Here is a 17,356-nt window from a genome sequence, read left to right as displayed (position 1 = left end):
GACTTCAGTCTCGTGGACTACAAATATAGCATTTGTATGATTGCTCTGACACAAAGTACATTGTAAACTACTTTTTAATCCACTCACTTTTTAATATGTCAGATCAATTTTTATTACTTTTTGTACTGCTAGACTGGGGCCATATGTGCCAAAGTTCTGGTAAGACAATTTCTATAGCTAAATTATAAATATCCCGAGATAGGATTTCATCATTAAAATGGTGAGACAACCTGAACTGTAGTGGCACAAATATGCAGTTTTAATAAATGACATGTAGAAAGAGCTCCTAAAAAAATCTGGGAAGTTACTCCAGTTTTGATGGAATACAGCTATTAAGATTCAGAAGGGAAGGGAATAAGTTAATAAGAGGACTTTCATGTGCGGTAACTACAGCACAGCAAGTGTTTTGAAATTCCTTAGTGTGTAAGATGTGGATCTGACGTATCATATTAAACAAACAACAATCTGAAACAGTCAATTTAGAAAAAAATTAGTCAAATATACTTTCAGGGCCCTTGAGTCTCCCAGACAGTTTTTGTAGTTTAAAAATCAGATTTTCCTTTTTTTTTTTTTTTTAATTCTAACATTTGCTGTGTGAAAGACAAGCACTAACGGGAAACTGAATATTAAAAAAAATGCTATCAAATGCAGAAAGTTAAACTAAAAGATTTTTTTCTCTATAACCTTTCACTACAGTAATCTTAGGTGCTGCTTGTAACAATGGTATATAAAGTATTCCAATAGTAGTGTGGTTTAAATTTACAGTGTCCCCATAACTTATGCACAAATTAAAAGTATGCTTTACATGATAGCATTTCAGTGGCATTTTCATATAACACACTATGCCAGAAGAAACCTTGGCTATGTAAGTAAAAAACATCCCTTGCAACAGGGAAGAGAGAAGTATTAGGGTTGCGGTTGGGAACTGTTACTGCTTTCAGAAGGAACAAGTCAGAGAAATAAAATTTCAAGTCTCAAGGTAAACCAAACACGCTAATGATCATAACTTAGGCATTGTGATTGGAACATAAAAAGGATAAAATAGCAGCCTATAGGAGGAAAGATGGAAGGTGACACACTAGTTCCAATATCTGGTGGAAAATGATCCCCATCTGAAAGCATGCAAATGGTGGGGTTAGACAGTTCAGCTGGGATATGCCCCCCAGACAGATCTAGTGTCAGAAAAAATAAAACATTTGAGGTCTGAAATGCTGGAGTTTTAGTTACCTGGGCTAATCAGAAGTGGCACTGGAGTATCACTGGATCCAGAAGCTTGTGTTGATTTCACAACAGGAACACTAAATGTAAACCCAATCTGATAAAGAAAATAAATAAATATTTTCAATGCCAAAAGGAAGAAATCTTAATCCAGAGTAACACACAAATACAAATTCAGATTTCAATTCTCTGGCATACAATTTATTTGGCATCCAACTGAATATCGAAACCTATGTTCCTTTTTCCATTATTTGCCACTAATGCCACTTTACTGTTTTGAAATGTTCTGGTAAGCCTACAGCAAAAGCTTCAGGAACAGTGGAGTTTCTACATATATTACTTACAGACAGTGGAGGTAGCACTTCTGCCTCAGTAGATTTTACAATTGGAGATGAAAATCGGAACACAGGACTGCTAGCATTACTAGCTGGTTGCATCTAAATTTTCAAAATTAAAAAAATTAAGACTATGTAAAAAGAAAATATGTTGAAAGAAAAAACACTAGTTATTTAAGGCTATAAAAATATAAGAAGTTCTGCAATGAACTTGGGAAAGCTAGTTTTGACATTTATAATTCCCAGACAAGAACTATGATGAAATGCATTTAAGGTTCAGAGTACATATCAGTAGTTTTTGGTAAAATATATTACAGTCATGTTTTAATTATTCTAAAACCATATGATATAAACTCAGAAAATTCAGAGTTGAGGTTACACTGAAAATATATTCAAATATGTTAAGGTACAAAAATGCAGCCAAGGCACCTAAATAACCTTAAATTCAACTCAACATTTACCAGGCCCCTCCATAAATAAATGGGCATCTAATTCTTTTTTTAGAAAAACTGTACACAAATATTAAAATGTGTCTAGACATTCTTAATGTTTATTTTTATTGCAGTTATAGACATGAATTACTGTGATGACACTTCTTTCCTACTGATGCTTCCAATGCCATTTATGGCACTTCTAAACTGTTGAATAAATCTTGGCATGTTATAACCATAACAGGCTTTCCAGAGCACTTCCAGGAGCCATACATCAGTATTATCCAATAATTAATCCAACAACTTTGTGAAACTACATCAAAATCTTTCTGGAATCTCATTACACATCAGAATATAATGGCCCTCGTTTACTCAACTGGCCATAAGATAATACCACTTAGTCTACCCCTTAATACCACTAAGAACAGTGGTTCTCAAACTTTTGTACTCGTGACTCCTTTCACTAGCAAGCCTCAGAGTGTGACCCTCCCTTATAAATTAAAAACACTTTTTAATATATTTAACACCATTATAAATGGTGGAGGGGAAGAAGAGTTTGGGTGGAGGCTGGAAGCTTGCGACCCCCAATGCAATAATCTTTTGACCACCCCCAGTTCGAGAACCCCTGATTAAGAACATATCTGATACGCAACACAGAGAATGAACAAGACAAATCAATTCTAATCCTGTAAAGTTTTAAGTACATACAATGTAAAAAATTACCTTGTTAATCACTGGTTGTGTATTAGTGATTGGTGATGACGACACAGCAGTAGTACTGGCGAGGGAGCCAAAGCTGAAGTTAGGCAGTGATGTAGTATTAATTGGTAAGGGTATTTTGGGTAGTACTGGTGCCTCCACCTCCTAAAATTGTATATTTATTTAGTTATTTTTCTATTCTACATTAGAAATTACATTTCCCCCTCTAATATCTATACAAAACAAAAAGCAGCACAGCCGAATTTAAAATAAAATGATAAAAATATATCCAATCCCCCATCTCAGTCTACTAGAACTTCTTTAACCTTTGGTAGGCACTTTCCATGAGTATGCTATGATCATCATGTGTACAGTAGGTAGAACAGGGAAGACTGTCTCAAAGTTGCTAATTCAACCATTGCCCATCGGATGTGCCATAAAAATAATGTCGAATGAAAGATAGTCTGAGTTGTTCCTCTCCATTTAAAACTTGTTTTTCTTGTTAACATCATTTAACTTTAATAACTAAAATTCTAGAGAAAGGATAGTTTTGCTAGTTGATCTTCCCTATTCTTTAATTCAGATGTGGGATTTCAATACATGCTGAGATATGCAAGAAATCCTCTAGCAAAGCTAAGGAAGACCAGTCTTGAAGATTCTGATATTTCTAAGGTAAAAAACAGAGAAAGCAAGTTTTGTTCTTTTTTAAAAACAAACAAAAAAAAATCTTTCAGACCTTCTTTATACATTGCAGATACACAAAATAGCATAACCCCTATTTTAGGAACACAGGAATTGTCACACTGGATCAGACCAGTGGTCAATCCGGTCTAGTATCCTGTCTGACTTCATGGTATGTCATATAGTTTAAGGTAAGGTGCAAGACAATTATGGAACAAACACAGAAGCTACTGAAGCATAAAGACATTTCTTTTAAGGTATTCAAGCTGCTGAAATTAAACTGGGTATTATAAAGATTTAACTAGTTTAATGACAACTCATTAGTGGCACCTGGATCTATGCAGAAACAATTAAGTGTGGATAAATTAGGACCTAACTTTCTCCTTGTGTTTATTCCCAAAGGAATTTGGGTTCCCAACTTCTGTATTGGTTCATTTCAACATATTTAATGAAAATTAGGCCCATCAAATCTTTATACTAAGTTCTCTTATTTGTGCTACAGAAATAGCCTCCATGATCTCCAATATCCAGCTGGATTTTCTCTCTACATCAGTTCAGTCAAAAGATTAGTCTAACGATTTATAACTCTATATTTAAGACAAAAGAGGCAGTTATAGTTTATCGTATGCTTTGGACTATAAACAGTTGAGACACTAAACAGAGACATAATTCTGTGTTCATGTACTACTATTTATGTGTTTTATTAAATTGATTTTTTGATAAAAATAAAGACAGAGTGGCTGATTTGTGCACCTGGGAAGCATTAGTCAATGTCACTCACAGATCTCTAACATATTTAATATTGTTGCATGCACATATAGTGTTATCTTCAGCTTTATTCCATTTCAAATTTTTGATTTGTTCTATATGGTTAAGTCACATAAGATAGAATTATGAATTTAAGTAATACCCTTATTTGCTTACTGACACTTATTTAATATTTTAATCCTTTAAAATAAACCGCACGTTACCCTGATATATTTACTCAGTGTTTCTTGTATAGATTCATTCAGCTGCTAGTGCGAAACCCTACAATACAATTGGAAGAACCCCTAAAGTAATATGGCCAAAGTTTCCAAATGCAGCCTCTCATTTAGAGTGCCCAACTTCAGAAATCGAGGGTCTGATTTACAGAAGTGATAAGCAGCTGCAGCCTGTATTGACTTCAGCTGGAGATGTAAGTGGCTCAGCACTTCTGAAAAATCAGGGTGTCTCAAGTTGAGCACCAAAATTGAGGCATATAAAATAAGCGGCTCTTTGAAGACTTGGGCCTATATATCCAACAGAATTAACTATTATTTATTTATTATTTGTATTATCTTAGCACCCAGAAGCTTCAATCATTGCCTAACACAATGGGGTCTGGGCTATGTACAAACATGACTGGCTTGTAACTATTAATTTTTTGTGTAGTCTCTTAGAAGCCAAATATTTCAGTTTCACTGCATCCATGCTTTGAAAAATTACATTGTGATGGAGCAATTTAGCTGAAGTATTTTCTCTTACCTGTTTTTCTTGTCCTGGTTGAGATACATAGTGTACTCCTCTCTCCTTTCTCATCTTGCCACCTCCACCACCTCCCACTCCAGAATATAATCCATTGGATGCAGGTGTACTGAATTTGGGGTACGTGAAATTGCTGTCACAGAAATAAACAGTATATGATTAGAATCCACTCTTATTACTTAATTGTTTTAAGCTCTTATGCCCTCTGTCCGGGCTGGAACAGAAACATTCCTACCAACAGTCTGGAAAAAGCAAAGTTCTTGTCCAAGTTGTCTTGTGCTGGTCAAACAGACATCCCAAGCAATAAAAATATTGCTAAACAGAAAAAGCTACAATCAAAATAAAGGGTCAATCAATCAAAAATCAGTCTATCAGAAACAGTCCCAACTCCACAAGGTGTGATGTCTGAGCCAGCAGAGAAGAAGATGGAAAAATTAAGTTAACTAGTAAAATGTGTTATTCTCCCACATCCCTTATTGCTAGTCTGGACAGTGGACATTTCAAATGAAATACCCACCACCAAATGAGAGACCAGATAGGATGGGTATCGTGAGAGGGAGAACAAATCAGACTACATGCAAACACTGACACATCAAGATTTCAGCACAGAGAAAATATATAAAGGACGTCAAGGTACCTGTCTACCACTGTTATGGAATGAACCTTGACAGAAGGCAGAGACTCCAGTTTCTGCAGCATGATAGTGAGAGACAGAAGCTTTAGAAGCTATTGCATCTTTTGTATGGCCCTCAACAGAACAAAGAGGTTTTCTGACATGTTAGCATTCCAGAATTCTTTTCAGATACACATACATCAAAGGGATAACATCTAAGTGTAACGGAATTTTCTCTTTTTCATTCCAAAAGCCTGGACAGAACAAAGGGGAAAGATATCCTAACCCAAGTGGAAAAACTACCCGAGGAAATTAAGGAAAAAGGAACAAGATCGAACATTACACCTTGCCCAGATGAAGAAAGACATAGAAGTGCCCAAAGCAAAGAAGAAATTTTATACTGAAGCTCTTCTTCTGGCCAAACAGGTGACTACTAAAAAGGTAGGTTTAAGCACACACAAAGGCTTTTAAGCCCCAAGTCAAGTCCCTGTGAGGATGAGGGCAGTGCCCTGGTTTAACTTGTCAGGTGCTCCAGAATAATCTCTCCAGCTCTGATGGGAACCTATGGAAGAGCACTCTGTTGCCTCTTAAAGCCTAACTAGCGCTTGGATGCTCAACCTTTTAACTATCCAAACTTAAAGAGCAGCAAGAATTTCAGAAATTTCATATTTTACTCAATTTAACTACTCCTGCACCAGAGCCTGACTCAGACTCTTATGCAAAATACGTAACCTTTTCTGCATACACCTGTTCGTCACTTACGGAGGAAGTCACTCCTCTGTCATTAAAGGAAAGATTCTGACTTACAAGTCCTTACCCAGATTTCACATATGAAAAACTTCTGCAAAAATCCTAAGGGACTTCCCTCATTTCTTATCAAGAGCCATCCAAGAACTAAACAGACCCACAGATTAGAGTGCAGACTCTCTTGATCAATTAATGTAACTGGATCGACTCTCTTGCCAAAAAAAAAAAAAACACAATATCAAAAAGGGTGTGATTATCCCTTCTGCAGGAGAGTGGAAATCCACAGAGGTCAGGCTTTGTATAAGTTCATTATCTTCATGCAAAGGATATCTTGTGAGAAAAATTCTATTTCCGCTACAGAACAATCCATTTTGAGGGGGAAATGCTAAACTGGAATTGATACTGAGGCTATGAAAGTTGAGAGACTTACAAAAATCATAGAGAAAACTCAGGTAATCATTTCCAAGGACCACAGAATTGCTCCAAGAGGGTGAGGGCTAGGGATGAAGCAGCAATTTGTCCTGTATGTTACACACAGCAAAGCATCTGATAATGCCATGCTGCCTTCCACAAAGAGCATTAGATACAACTAAGAAAATGGTACTGGGTCACACTGAAAATAACTTCCCTCAGAGAGAAACTACCTTACTGTAGTAACCATATGCGTACAATAGAACTGATAAACCAATTGGTTGCTAGGTTAATATACTCTTCAATATCATGAGACAAAACTGAAGATGAGACAGGGTAGGACAGGTGGAACCACAGAGGCTAGTGCACTAGGGGGGTTACTTCTGCCATGTCATAGGAAGTGGTAGGTCAACCTAGAGCATCTTAAACCAAGGTTTCACATTCCAAACTATTAGAAAAAAGTGAGGCTGCTACCATACAGAGTGCCCAGATGAACAAAGAAAAACATCTTTACTGCAAAATGCCTTACTTCTACAACATCTAATCCTGACAGAATTACTAAAGGAGCTAAGGTAATATCAGAAATCTAGTTCAGCTAGCTGGAAAACTGACAACACTTCCTGGAGAAGGGAAATTGCAATGCTTCACCAGCCAAACAGCCCCCTCCAAAACAATCATAGAATATCAGGGTTGGAAGGGACCTCAGGAGGTCAACGTACTTGGCCAAGGCAAGCTTGGTACCCTTATCCTCTTCAATTCTGTGTCCACCTGCTTACCAAGATTCCTACCATCCTTCATCTATGGGGCTACTATTTCTGCTCAAAGGCTTTGAAATGGATTTCGAGTTGTATCTCTACTAACTGTGGTATGTAACCTATCACTTAAATCAGCCTCTGTACTATCTGACTGGGGGATAGCTAATGTACACTGATTTTTTTTTTTTAAAAGGCTCCAGAGGGGATCCTGGCAATTACAGGCTGGTAAACTTCAGAACCAGGCAAATTGATTAAAACTACAGTAAAGAACAGAATTATCAGACACATAGATTGGCGGGGAGGGATAGCTCAGTGGTTTGAGCATTGGCCTGCTAAACCCAGGGTTTTAAGTTCAATCCTTGAAGGGGCCGTTTAGGGATCTGAGGCAAAAATCTGTTTGGGGATTGGTCCTGCTTTGAGCAGGGAGTTGGACTAGATGACCTCCTGAGGTCCCTTCCAACCCTGACATTTAATGATTCTATGATCTAGTCCAACCCCTTGCTCAAAGCAGGATCAATTCCCAACTAAATCATCCCAGCCAGGGCTTTGTCAAGCCTGACCTTAAAAACCTCTAAGAAAGGAGATTCCACCACTTCCCTAGATAACCCATTCCAGTGCTTCACCACTCTTCTAGTGAAAGCGTTTTTCCTAATATCCAACCTAAACCTCCCCCACTGCAACTTGAAACCATTACTCCTTGTTCTGTCATCTGGTACCACTGAGAACAGTCTAGATCCATCCTCTTTGGAACTCCCTTTCAGGTAGTTGAAAGCAGCTATCAAATCCTCCCTCATTCTTCTCTTCAGCAGACTAAAACAATCCCAGTTCCCTCACCCTCTCCTCATAAGTCATGTGCTCCAGCCCCCTAATCATTTTTGTTGCTCTCCGCTGGACTCTTTCCAATTTTTCTACAACCTTCTTGTAGTGTGGGGACTAAAACTGAACACAGTACTCCAGATAAGGCCTTACCAACGTTGAATAGAGGGGAATGATCACGTCCCTCGATCTGCTGGCAATGCCCCTACTTATACAGCCCAAAATGCCGTTAGCCTTCTTGGTAACAAGAGAACACTGTTGACTCATAACCATCTTCTCATCCACTGTAACCCCTAGGTCCTTTTCTGCAGAACTGCTGCCTAGCCATTCAGTCCCTAGTCTGTATCAGGCCATGGGATTCTTCTGTCCTAAATGCAGGACTCTGCACTTGCCCTTGTTGAACCTCATCAGGTTTCTTTTGGCCCAATCCTTTAATTTGCCTATGTCCCTCTGTATCCTATCCTATCTCTACCCTCCAGCATATCTACCACTCCTCCCAGTTTAGTGTCATCTGCAAACTTGCTGAGAGTGCAGTCCACGCCATCCTCCAGATCATTAAGGATTTGAGACCACTATAGAAGTAAAAATATTGTTTTCCTTCCATAGCATCCAGCTTTTCTAAATAGTTCTGAACCACTTCTTTCTCCACAGAGGGCTGGTCACCTCCTTCCCATGCTGGGCTGCCCAGTGCACTAATCTGGGAGCTGACCGTGTTCGTGAAGACAGAGGCAAAAAAAGCATTGAGTGCATTAGCTTTTTCCACATCACATGAGGTTGCCTCCCTCATTCAGTAAGGGGCCCACACTTTTTTTGACTTTCTTCTTGTTGCTAACATACCTGCAGAAACCCTTGTTGTTACTCTTAACATCTCTTGCTAGCTGCAACTCCAAGTGCGAGCTGGCCTTCCTAATTTCACTCCTGCATGCCTGAGCAATATTTGTATACTCCGCCCTGGTCATTTGTCCAATCTTCCACTTCTTGTAAGCATCTTTTTTGTGTTTAAGATCAGCAAGGATTTCGCTGTTAAGCCAAGCTGGTCGCCTGTCATATTTACTATTCTTTCTACACATCAGGATGGTTTGTTCCTGCAACCGCAATAAGGATTCTTTAAAATACAGCCAGCTCTCCTGGACTCCTTTGCCTCTCATGTTATTCTCCCAGGGGGTCCCGCCCATCAATTCTCTGAGGGAGTCAAAGTCTGCTTTTCTAAAGTCCAGGGTCTGTATTCTGCTGCTCTCCTTTCTTCCCTGTGTCAGGATCTTGAACTCGACCATCTCAAGGTCATTGCATCCCAGGTTCCCATCCACTTTTGCTTCCCCTACTAATTCTTCCCGGTTTGTAAGCAGCAGGTCAAGAAGAGCTCTGCCCCTAGTTGGTTCCTCCAGCACTTGCACCAGGAAATTGTCCCCTACACTTTCCAAAAACTTTCTGGATTGTCTTGTGACATTGCAAGAACTTTGTTTATTTCCTGTCTTCATTTACTGGTAGGAAGACACGTACTGGCTAATAAATGGTTGTCTGTAAATCATATTACTCTCATGTATCCTTTTTTCATTTAATATAATTACTGCTATCATTATTAATGTATCTATTATCATTCCCCTCTCTTCTACTAAGTGTATATTAAGAGACTTCAGACATTTCATATGCCATTTCTGAGAAACAATCCTTCACTAAAAAGAGTCCTAGTTTCACATTCTGTTGTGTGATCAAGAAATATTTCTTACTTCCTTTACAAAAAGGGTAAGCCCAGAGATTCCAGTGGAGGAAGCACAAAGCCACCACACTCCTCTCACATAAATAATATAGATTAAATCTAGGAGGTTTGACATACCTTTCAGTTGGCTCTACTTGCTGTTCTGCAGTCAAATTCTTCTCCCTCACTCCCTGCAAATAAAGGAAAATGACTTCAAGTTTTTCTGAATTTGCTACTATTTCAAGCACAAAACAATACTATAGTTATGCCAATTCTTATAAAATTTCTTCTGCTTCTTTTATTAGTTAATCTAACTAGAAAAATCTTACTGCATCTACTTAGACTTCAGAGTTAAATCAATATAATAGGCACACTCAAATTAAGCTCTGCAGCTCCAATGGGTATCATCAGGTTATCACTATTACTCATTAAAATTGTGGGAGATGAAATTCTTTTTATATTAACCAAATTTCAGTAGCATGGCCTGCATGCATATATTATAAACTTTTTGGACCAAAATCTGGGCTGATTTACAAGTCCATGCAATCCCACTGAGGTAATATTTATTGAAATTAAGTAGTATATCATATAATACTAGCCAGGTTTTTATATTAGAAAGCACATGCCATTTTAACAATCCCATCAATCACAGAAACAAACATCTATTGACATCAGATTCATATCATAATCTTCTATCAAGACAAAACACAAACTCTGCAACCTAAATGATTTATGAATTCATAGATATTAAGACCAGAAATTACCATTATGATTATCCATTCTGACACTGCATAACACAAGTCCTATAATTTCACTCAGTAATTCCGACATCAAGCCCATAACTTCAATTTGAGATAAAGCATATATTCAGAAAGACATTCAATCTTGATTTTAAGACTTCAAGTGATGGAAAATCCACCATACCTTGGTAATTTGTTCCAACAGTTAATTATCCTATTTAAAATGTATGCCTTATTTCTAGTCTAGTTTCTTTTTCCAGACACTGGACTTGGTCATGCTTCTGTATACTAGACTAAGAACCCTTTAATTAGAAATTTTTTTCTCCGTGTAGGTACTCAGACCATGATTTTAATCTTCTCTTGGATAAACTAAATAGATTGAGCACCTTACAACTTCCTTTGCAAGGCAGTTTTCTGCATCTCTAATCATTCATCTGAACCTTCTTTTCGAATCCCAATTTTTCAACATCCTTTTTGAAGCACTGATACCAGAACTGGATGCTGGGCTCCATTAATGGTCTCATTAACACTATATGTAGACATACTGCCACCTCTCTACTCTTACTCAATATTCCTCTGCTTATATATGCAAGGGTCATGTTAGCTCCCTTAGCACAGCATCTATCATGACCCTCCAAACTGTTTTCAGAGTCACTGCTTTCTAGGATGTAGTCCCTCACCGTGAGAAACACACTTTTTGTTCCTAAATGTATCGTACATTTGGCAATATTAAAATACATGTTGTTCAAATGAGTCCAGCTTACTAAGCAATCCAGAAGGCTCCTTAGAACTGACCTTTTTTATTTATTTATTTTTTTATTACTCCACCAATTTTTGCATCATCTGCAAAAGTAGCCAGCAATGATCTTATATTTTCCTCCAGATCACTGAAGATAATGAATAGCACTGGGCCAAGTACAGATTCCTGAGATACTCCACTAGATAACAATTCCTCACTTACAATTACTTTGCAAGATCTATTAGCCAGTTCTTAATGCATTTAATATGTGCCACACTATGTGATTTGCACAGAACTTTATATTTAAAACAAAGAGTTTACAGTGTGGGGAAACATTAGAACAGATACACGGATAACTATGAAACACAGCTCACCTCTCTCCCCTTTAATATAACAGAAAGTCTCAAGCTAGTCACTAAAATACACATAATATTCCATACAAAACTCCATGTTAAGATAACATTAAGGTTAAAGAGGTAGACCCTTAAAAATTAGAAAATTCAAAATTAAGCCTGCACATATAATCTTATCATAATGCATACCTGCAAGAGGTAGAGCTAAGCTTAAGCCATTTTTTCTGAGTTGCTATTGGAACAAAATATCTTTAGTCTCTTGCTGACTAAAAAGGCAACCCTAACAGATCACAACCACTAGGTTTCTCTCTTTAGTTCCTTTTTATAACTACTTATTTTCTTCTATTAAACACTTTTACTCCCCCCTCTAAAGTGCAATGAGTTTCTTCTCTAGGTTCTCACTTGGATCAACATGTAACCATCATTAGTTACAAGGGGCAGTTAAGGTCAACAACATAAAACAGATCCTCTTGCTCCCTGGGCCCTTCCAGACATGATTCTTAAATCCAAACTGAAATGTTAAACACAAAAATGCTAAACTGAGGCAACCCCTCCCCATATGGAAGCTGTGCTGTGTTACTTACTAGCAGACATTTCCCACTTAGAGTTCAAAATTCACTGAATATTTTTATTTGATTCTTACAACTTTTGAGTCTAATAAAAATCATGATAAAATATTCCTGCTATCTACATAACAGCTCAAAATTTCAGTTTAAGTGTTATATTGTAAAACTGAAAACCCTCACATTCTGCCCTCTACCATCACTACAGGTCAAAGTTAAGACTGCTTGGGTTCCTTACCTGGCATGTTCCCTATACTTTAGTACGCTTGGATTTCTTTTAAAGTGTAACCTTAATTTTGAATTTCCTGGGTTTGTAATGTTTGGTTGGGGGATTCTGACTACATCCCTGTTATGTTTTTTATCCTAAAGTTACAGATACCCATCTCTCAACTTTAATTCCATCTTAATAATTATTCGTCTTGGAATTTCCTTGGTTTCTAAGTAATTAAAAAAAATTATACACAAACACTAAACAAGAAAACCCAAAAGAGAATGCTGCCACCCAATATCTCAAATGATTTGTAAGATACGTAGTATCACCCTTAAAAGTTAAAAGAAAAAAAGATTTAAGGGCAGATTTTCAATGGTACAACAAACAGCATCCCAACTATAGTGGCCAGCTAAGCTGGGTTTACAGTTGATTTGCATTACCAAAGTAGTGCAAGTCAGTCAAAGTGCAGTGATGATCCTGGCCCCCGATTTGTAAGACTGGCACTCTGTAAAAAGAGAGGCAGGGCAAGCCCACTCCCTGAGTCCCACAGTATGCCTACACTGCAATAAAAGATCCATCACACCGAATCTCAGAGCTTGGGTCAACCAACTGAGGCTTGCAAGGCTCAGACAGCAGGGCTAAAAATAACAGCATAGATGTTCAGGCTCAGGCTGGAGCCTGGGCGCTGAGACTTTCCCACTTTGCAGGGTTTCAGAGCCCAGGCTCCAGTCTGAACCTGAACATCTACACTTCTCGTTTTAGCTCCACAGCCTGAGCACCACGAACCCAAGTTAGCTGACTGTGGCTCTGCAACATAATGCTGTTGGTTTTTTATTGCAGTGTAGACATGCCCCCAATGTGTCTGCACTGTAACAGCTCACCGTATGTTCCTGTCTCAGCTCCCACCACAGTACTGCCTTGATTCACAATGGGGAGTACCAGGAGCAGTGCCAGGGGCAGACTTTCAGGCCTTAATGCCCAAGTTATGGCCACGGAACCTCTAAAAGTAGTGACAGTTAAGGGCCAAGTCATCTACCGAGAACTCTTGACACAGAAGTCCAGTCTTCTCATGCCACTGACTCATTACAACCAACAGAACTGCTTCAAGCAAACAAACTGCAGCACTGTCACAAACTTGAGCAGTGACATAACTCTGTAGCCTCTATATTCATAACAATTAAATACAATCATTTATTCAGCTTCATTACAACCTAATTTCTTCAAATATAGCCATTGCACAAAAGATTTCAATTGATTTTAAGTACTGCACATAGAAGTTTGAAGTGTCTCATTTTTTTAAGATCACTCAAGAAACAAAAAAAGACTTGAAAGACTGATTATGTCGATCATTTAAGAAAGTTAACTCAAACTTATTAACTGATTTACTTGTAAGTCCTCAGAAAATTTGTTCTGTAAAAAGAGCAAGTCCTGTAAGTTTAGGGAGAATATGCTGGTTTTTTTTTTTTTTTTTAATAACCAAAAGGTTAAATCCCCACTTTTAAGGACAAAAAGGAACTCAGACTTAACTACTGAGCCATAACCAACTCCGCCATAATAGACTGTATTACAAATGTCTGTGGCTGGGAAATAATATGTTTGTGTGCTGCCTAAAATCCACTCAAGCTTTACTCAGAAGAGCCGAAGGGAGAATACTTGTTCTGAGTTTTAAAAACCATGCTTTCTACAGAAATGTAAGTGGCAACCTCTTTCCTCCAAGCCTATGCCACTCAGTTGTTCAACCGTTTTACAACCCATAAACTTCACTTAACTTTCAAAAATATCCATAGGTTGGTTCCTCCCACTCATGCCAGTGCTACTTAATCCTCCTCCATAGACTATATCTGGCAAAACAGATAGCACCACAGGCAGTAGGGTTCCCTCACTCTTCTGGTTCAATCATCTCAAAAGCTATCCTAACTTTCCAGTCCCCAGTATTTGCATAATAGAAAAGGACAAAGTAGAATTTATGTCCAGGAGCTATGGTATATTAGAACAAATTGCAAAAGTTTATATGTTTTATAAGTTACCTATAAAATTTTAGAGTAACACAAACTGAAATGCCCTGCAGGATCTCACAAATTAGATCACCGGGAGACCATAGTTTAACTGAAAGGTAGTTTATACCCAGCTTAAGTGTGTTTATTTAGCATGACGGTAATCCAAGTTTTGCTAGATAATTATTTCAGCAGGTGTTTCTTGTAAGACTGTCAGAGAACTGATCATAACTAGTTCTCAAAATTTACTGCATTTCCGTGCTATCCTTTCAGTCCAAATATAGTCCAAGCCAACAGCATATCGTTACACTGAGGATGACAAACCAATCACATACTGGTGCATGAATACAATAAATATTGACACAAATTCAAATATTCCTCCTACAAGGATTCCTACTGTCTTAAGCACTACCCTGAGCATTCTATAAATTGTCTTGACAGGTAAGAACATTTCAATAGGAGAACAATTTATAGCTCTTCCAAGGGTAAGAGAAAGCATACTTACTTTGTGCTTTACATCTACTCTCTGTCTAATCTTGCCTGACTCAGCAGCTGGAGTCAGAGATGGTTTAAAATACTGTAACCGGCTCATTGACTGAGAAATTGTCTTCGGTGTCACTAATTTCTGGACTGGAGGGTGCTGAGATTCCACCTTTAAAAGAAGCAGCAATCAATACAGTTAGTTTGGAGGCTTTGAGATCATTTATACTTACTTAAAAACCTGAATAAAACTAGCTAGCTACCTCTACGCAATCACTGCGCTCAGTGAGGTGCTTTTGTGTACGATACAGGTATTCAATGCGCATGGGGAAATTAGGAAGAAAGTCAAGCAAGGTATCCAACGGTGTCTTGAATCTAAAACCAGGATTCCTCAGCTAATTTTAGTAACATTTTAGGAACATTACTTCACTGAAATCAGAGTACTATCCTGTTTTACACATATAACGAAATTTGTGCTCATAGTTGAAGACAGGAAATAGACTTCTATGTCAAAGTGCTAATGGCTAATCAGTCAACCCTTTGGATTTGATTACTCCAACAAATCTCATCCTAAAAAAAATACAACAGCATTAGTCAACTAAGCCCTCAAACCATGCAGGCATTTTGAAAATTTTACCCCACATTTTATTTTACTGACCCATTTTAAAAAGAGACAAATGTCAATTCAAATTTCATCCAAAATTTTGCATTTTGCATAAAGCAAGCTTCTACAGAAAAATCAAAAAGATGAATACAAAAAGAATCTTAAATTTATTTCTTTTTAAAAAACATTCCAATGTTAAGAGCTGTTTTAAACAAATATCACATGCACTATATTTGCAACTTATACATTGCTACACAACATATCTAAAAATTAAACTGACTTCACTGGTTTTCATTGTCCTAACAAAGAAGTGTTTGAATATGTAAATAGTGAAAATTAATTTGAATTTTATAATCTGCTTCACTTGCAGTAATTTAGTTTTGCCAAATATCAGGAGAGAAAATAATTTACAATATTATTTTTTAACTAACAATATCCCTGTAACTCAGGATGGAGCCAAATTTTATTTCCCCTAGCGTAATTTCAAGGATTATTTCATGAAAAGGATCTTTCTAGAAGCTCATTACAATAAAGTTTCTCGTCTCCTTCAGAAACCTTCCATGTGTTAAACTAAGTTTAAGTTCATCAATCTAGCCTACTCTAAATGGAAGAATTTTGCACTGTGAATTTTAATGTGCATTATCAAAACATTATAAGGAAAGGTAGGCGGAAATGTTTCTGATACTGGATTACAGATGAAAACCACTAATGTGAGTGCTATTCCGGCCTACGTGGGTTTTTAAAATAAGAAATGTACTGCACCACTGGCATTAACTGAAACAGTTTTTACTAAGTACACAAGTGTTCCGTTAACAGTCCACTTACTCTGACAGCTAAGCACAAAACAAAATTTCGTCCAACAATCCTTGTCTTGACCAGCAATTACTATCATCAAGGGCTTCCCTTTTTTTGCCAAATATTGCAGTATGAATAGACAATTCCTTTCCTTTCAGCCAGTGACAGCTGTGTGCAACATTCGTTCAGTCTGGCATTGATCGCCAAGCTCTCTGTTGCATAACTGCTACATCTTTTTTAATGCCTCAACACAGGTGTGGCTCTATAATTTAAATGAAAATGCTATACTACAATTTTCTTTGCAGTGTATTTACATGACACTTATGTTGAAGAAATTACACACTATACTTTGTGTTCAAGTGTCATCTTTTCCACAAATACTCAACGACAAAAGATTTGGATTCTATAATGTTCTGGTAAACTGTCAAGTATAATAATATTTCTAGTTAAAAGGTCAGTATAGAAATTTAAGAGTCATTCTCTCCATTTTCTGTGTAAAACTTCATGTGGTGGATGCTATGGAAGGAAAACAATATTTTTACTTCTAGAGTGGTCTCAGATCCTTAATGATCTGGAGGATGGCGAGGATTGCACTCTCAGCAAGTTTGCAGATGACACTAAACTGGGAGGAGTGGTAGATATACTGGAAGGTAGGGATAGGATACAGAGTGACCTAGACAAATTAGAGGACTGGCCAAAAGAAACCTGATGAGGTTTAACAAGGACAAGTGCAGAGTCCTGCATTTAGGATGGAAGAATCCTATTCACTGTTACAGACTAGGGACTGAATGGCTGGGAAGCAGTTCTGCATGAAAGGACCTAGGGGTTACAGTGGATAAGAAGCTGGATATAAGTCAACAGTGTGACCTTGTTACCAAGAAGGCTAATGGGATTTTGGGCTGTATAAGTAGGGGCATTGCCAGCAGATCAAGGGATGTGATGATTCCCTTTTATTTGGCATTGGTGAGA

The 17,356-nt window shown here is 37.6% G+C and overlaps 1 protein-coding gene across 2 annotated transcripts in view; it reads right to left on the bottom strand.

The window, feature by feature from the left end:
• The window catches only part of NUP153 (nucleoporin 153), a 61,059-nt gene that overhangs the window by 17,701 nt on the left and 26,002 nt on the right, over positions 1-17,356 (bottom strand). For both annotated transcript variants that reach the window (XM_050941571.1, XM_050941572.1), the window contains exons 9-14: positions 15,014-15,160; positions 10,047-10,099; positions 4,871-5,003; positions 2,708-2,848; positions 1,563-1,655; positions 1,228-1,315 (exon numbers count right to left, since the gene is read on the bottom strand). In XM_050941571.1, the coding sequence (XP_050797528.1) occupies positions 1,228-1,315; positions 1,563-1,655; positions 2,708-2,848; positions 4,871-5,003; positions 10,047-10,099; positions 15,014-15,160 (655 nt within the window). The remainder of the gene's footprint in view (positions 1-1,227; positions 1,316-1,562; positions 1,656-2,707; positions 2,849-4,870; positions 5,004-10,046; positions 10,100-15,013; positions 15,161-17,356) is intronic.

The sequence above is a fragment of the Gopherus flavomarginatus genome, chromosome 2, assembly GCF_025201925.1.
Source record: "Gopherus flavomarginatus isolate rGopFla2 chromosome 2, rGopFla2.mat.asm, whole genome shotgun sequence".
Taxonomy (NCBI): domain Eukaryota; kingdom Metazoa; phylum Chordata; order Testudines; family Testudinidae; genus Gopherus; species Gopherus flavomarginatus.
The sequence above is the reverse complement of the archived record's forward strand: the minus strand, read 5'-3'. Positions and strand labels throughout refer to the sequence as shown.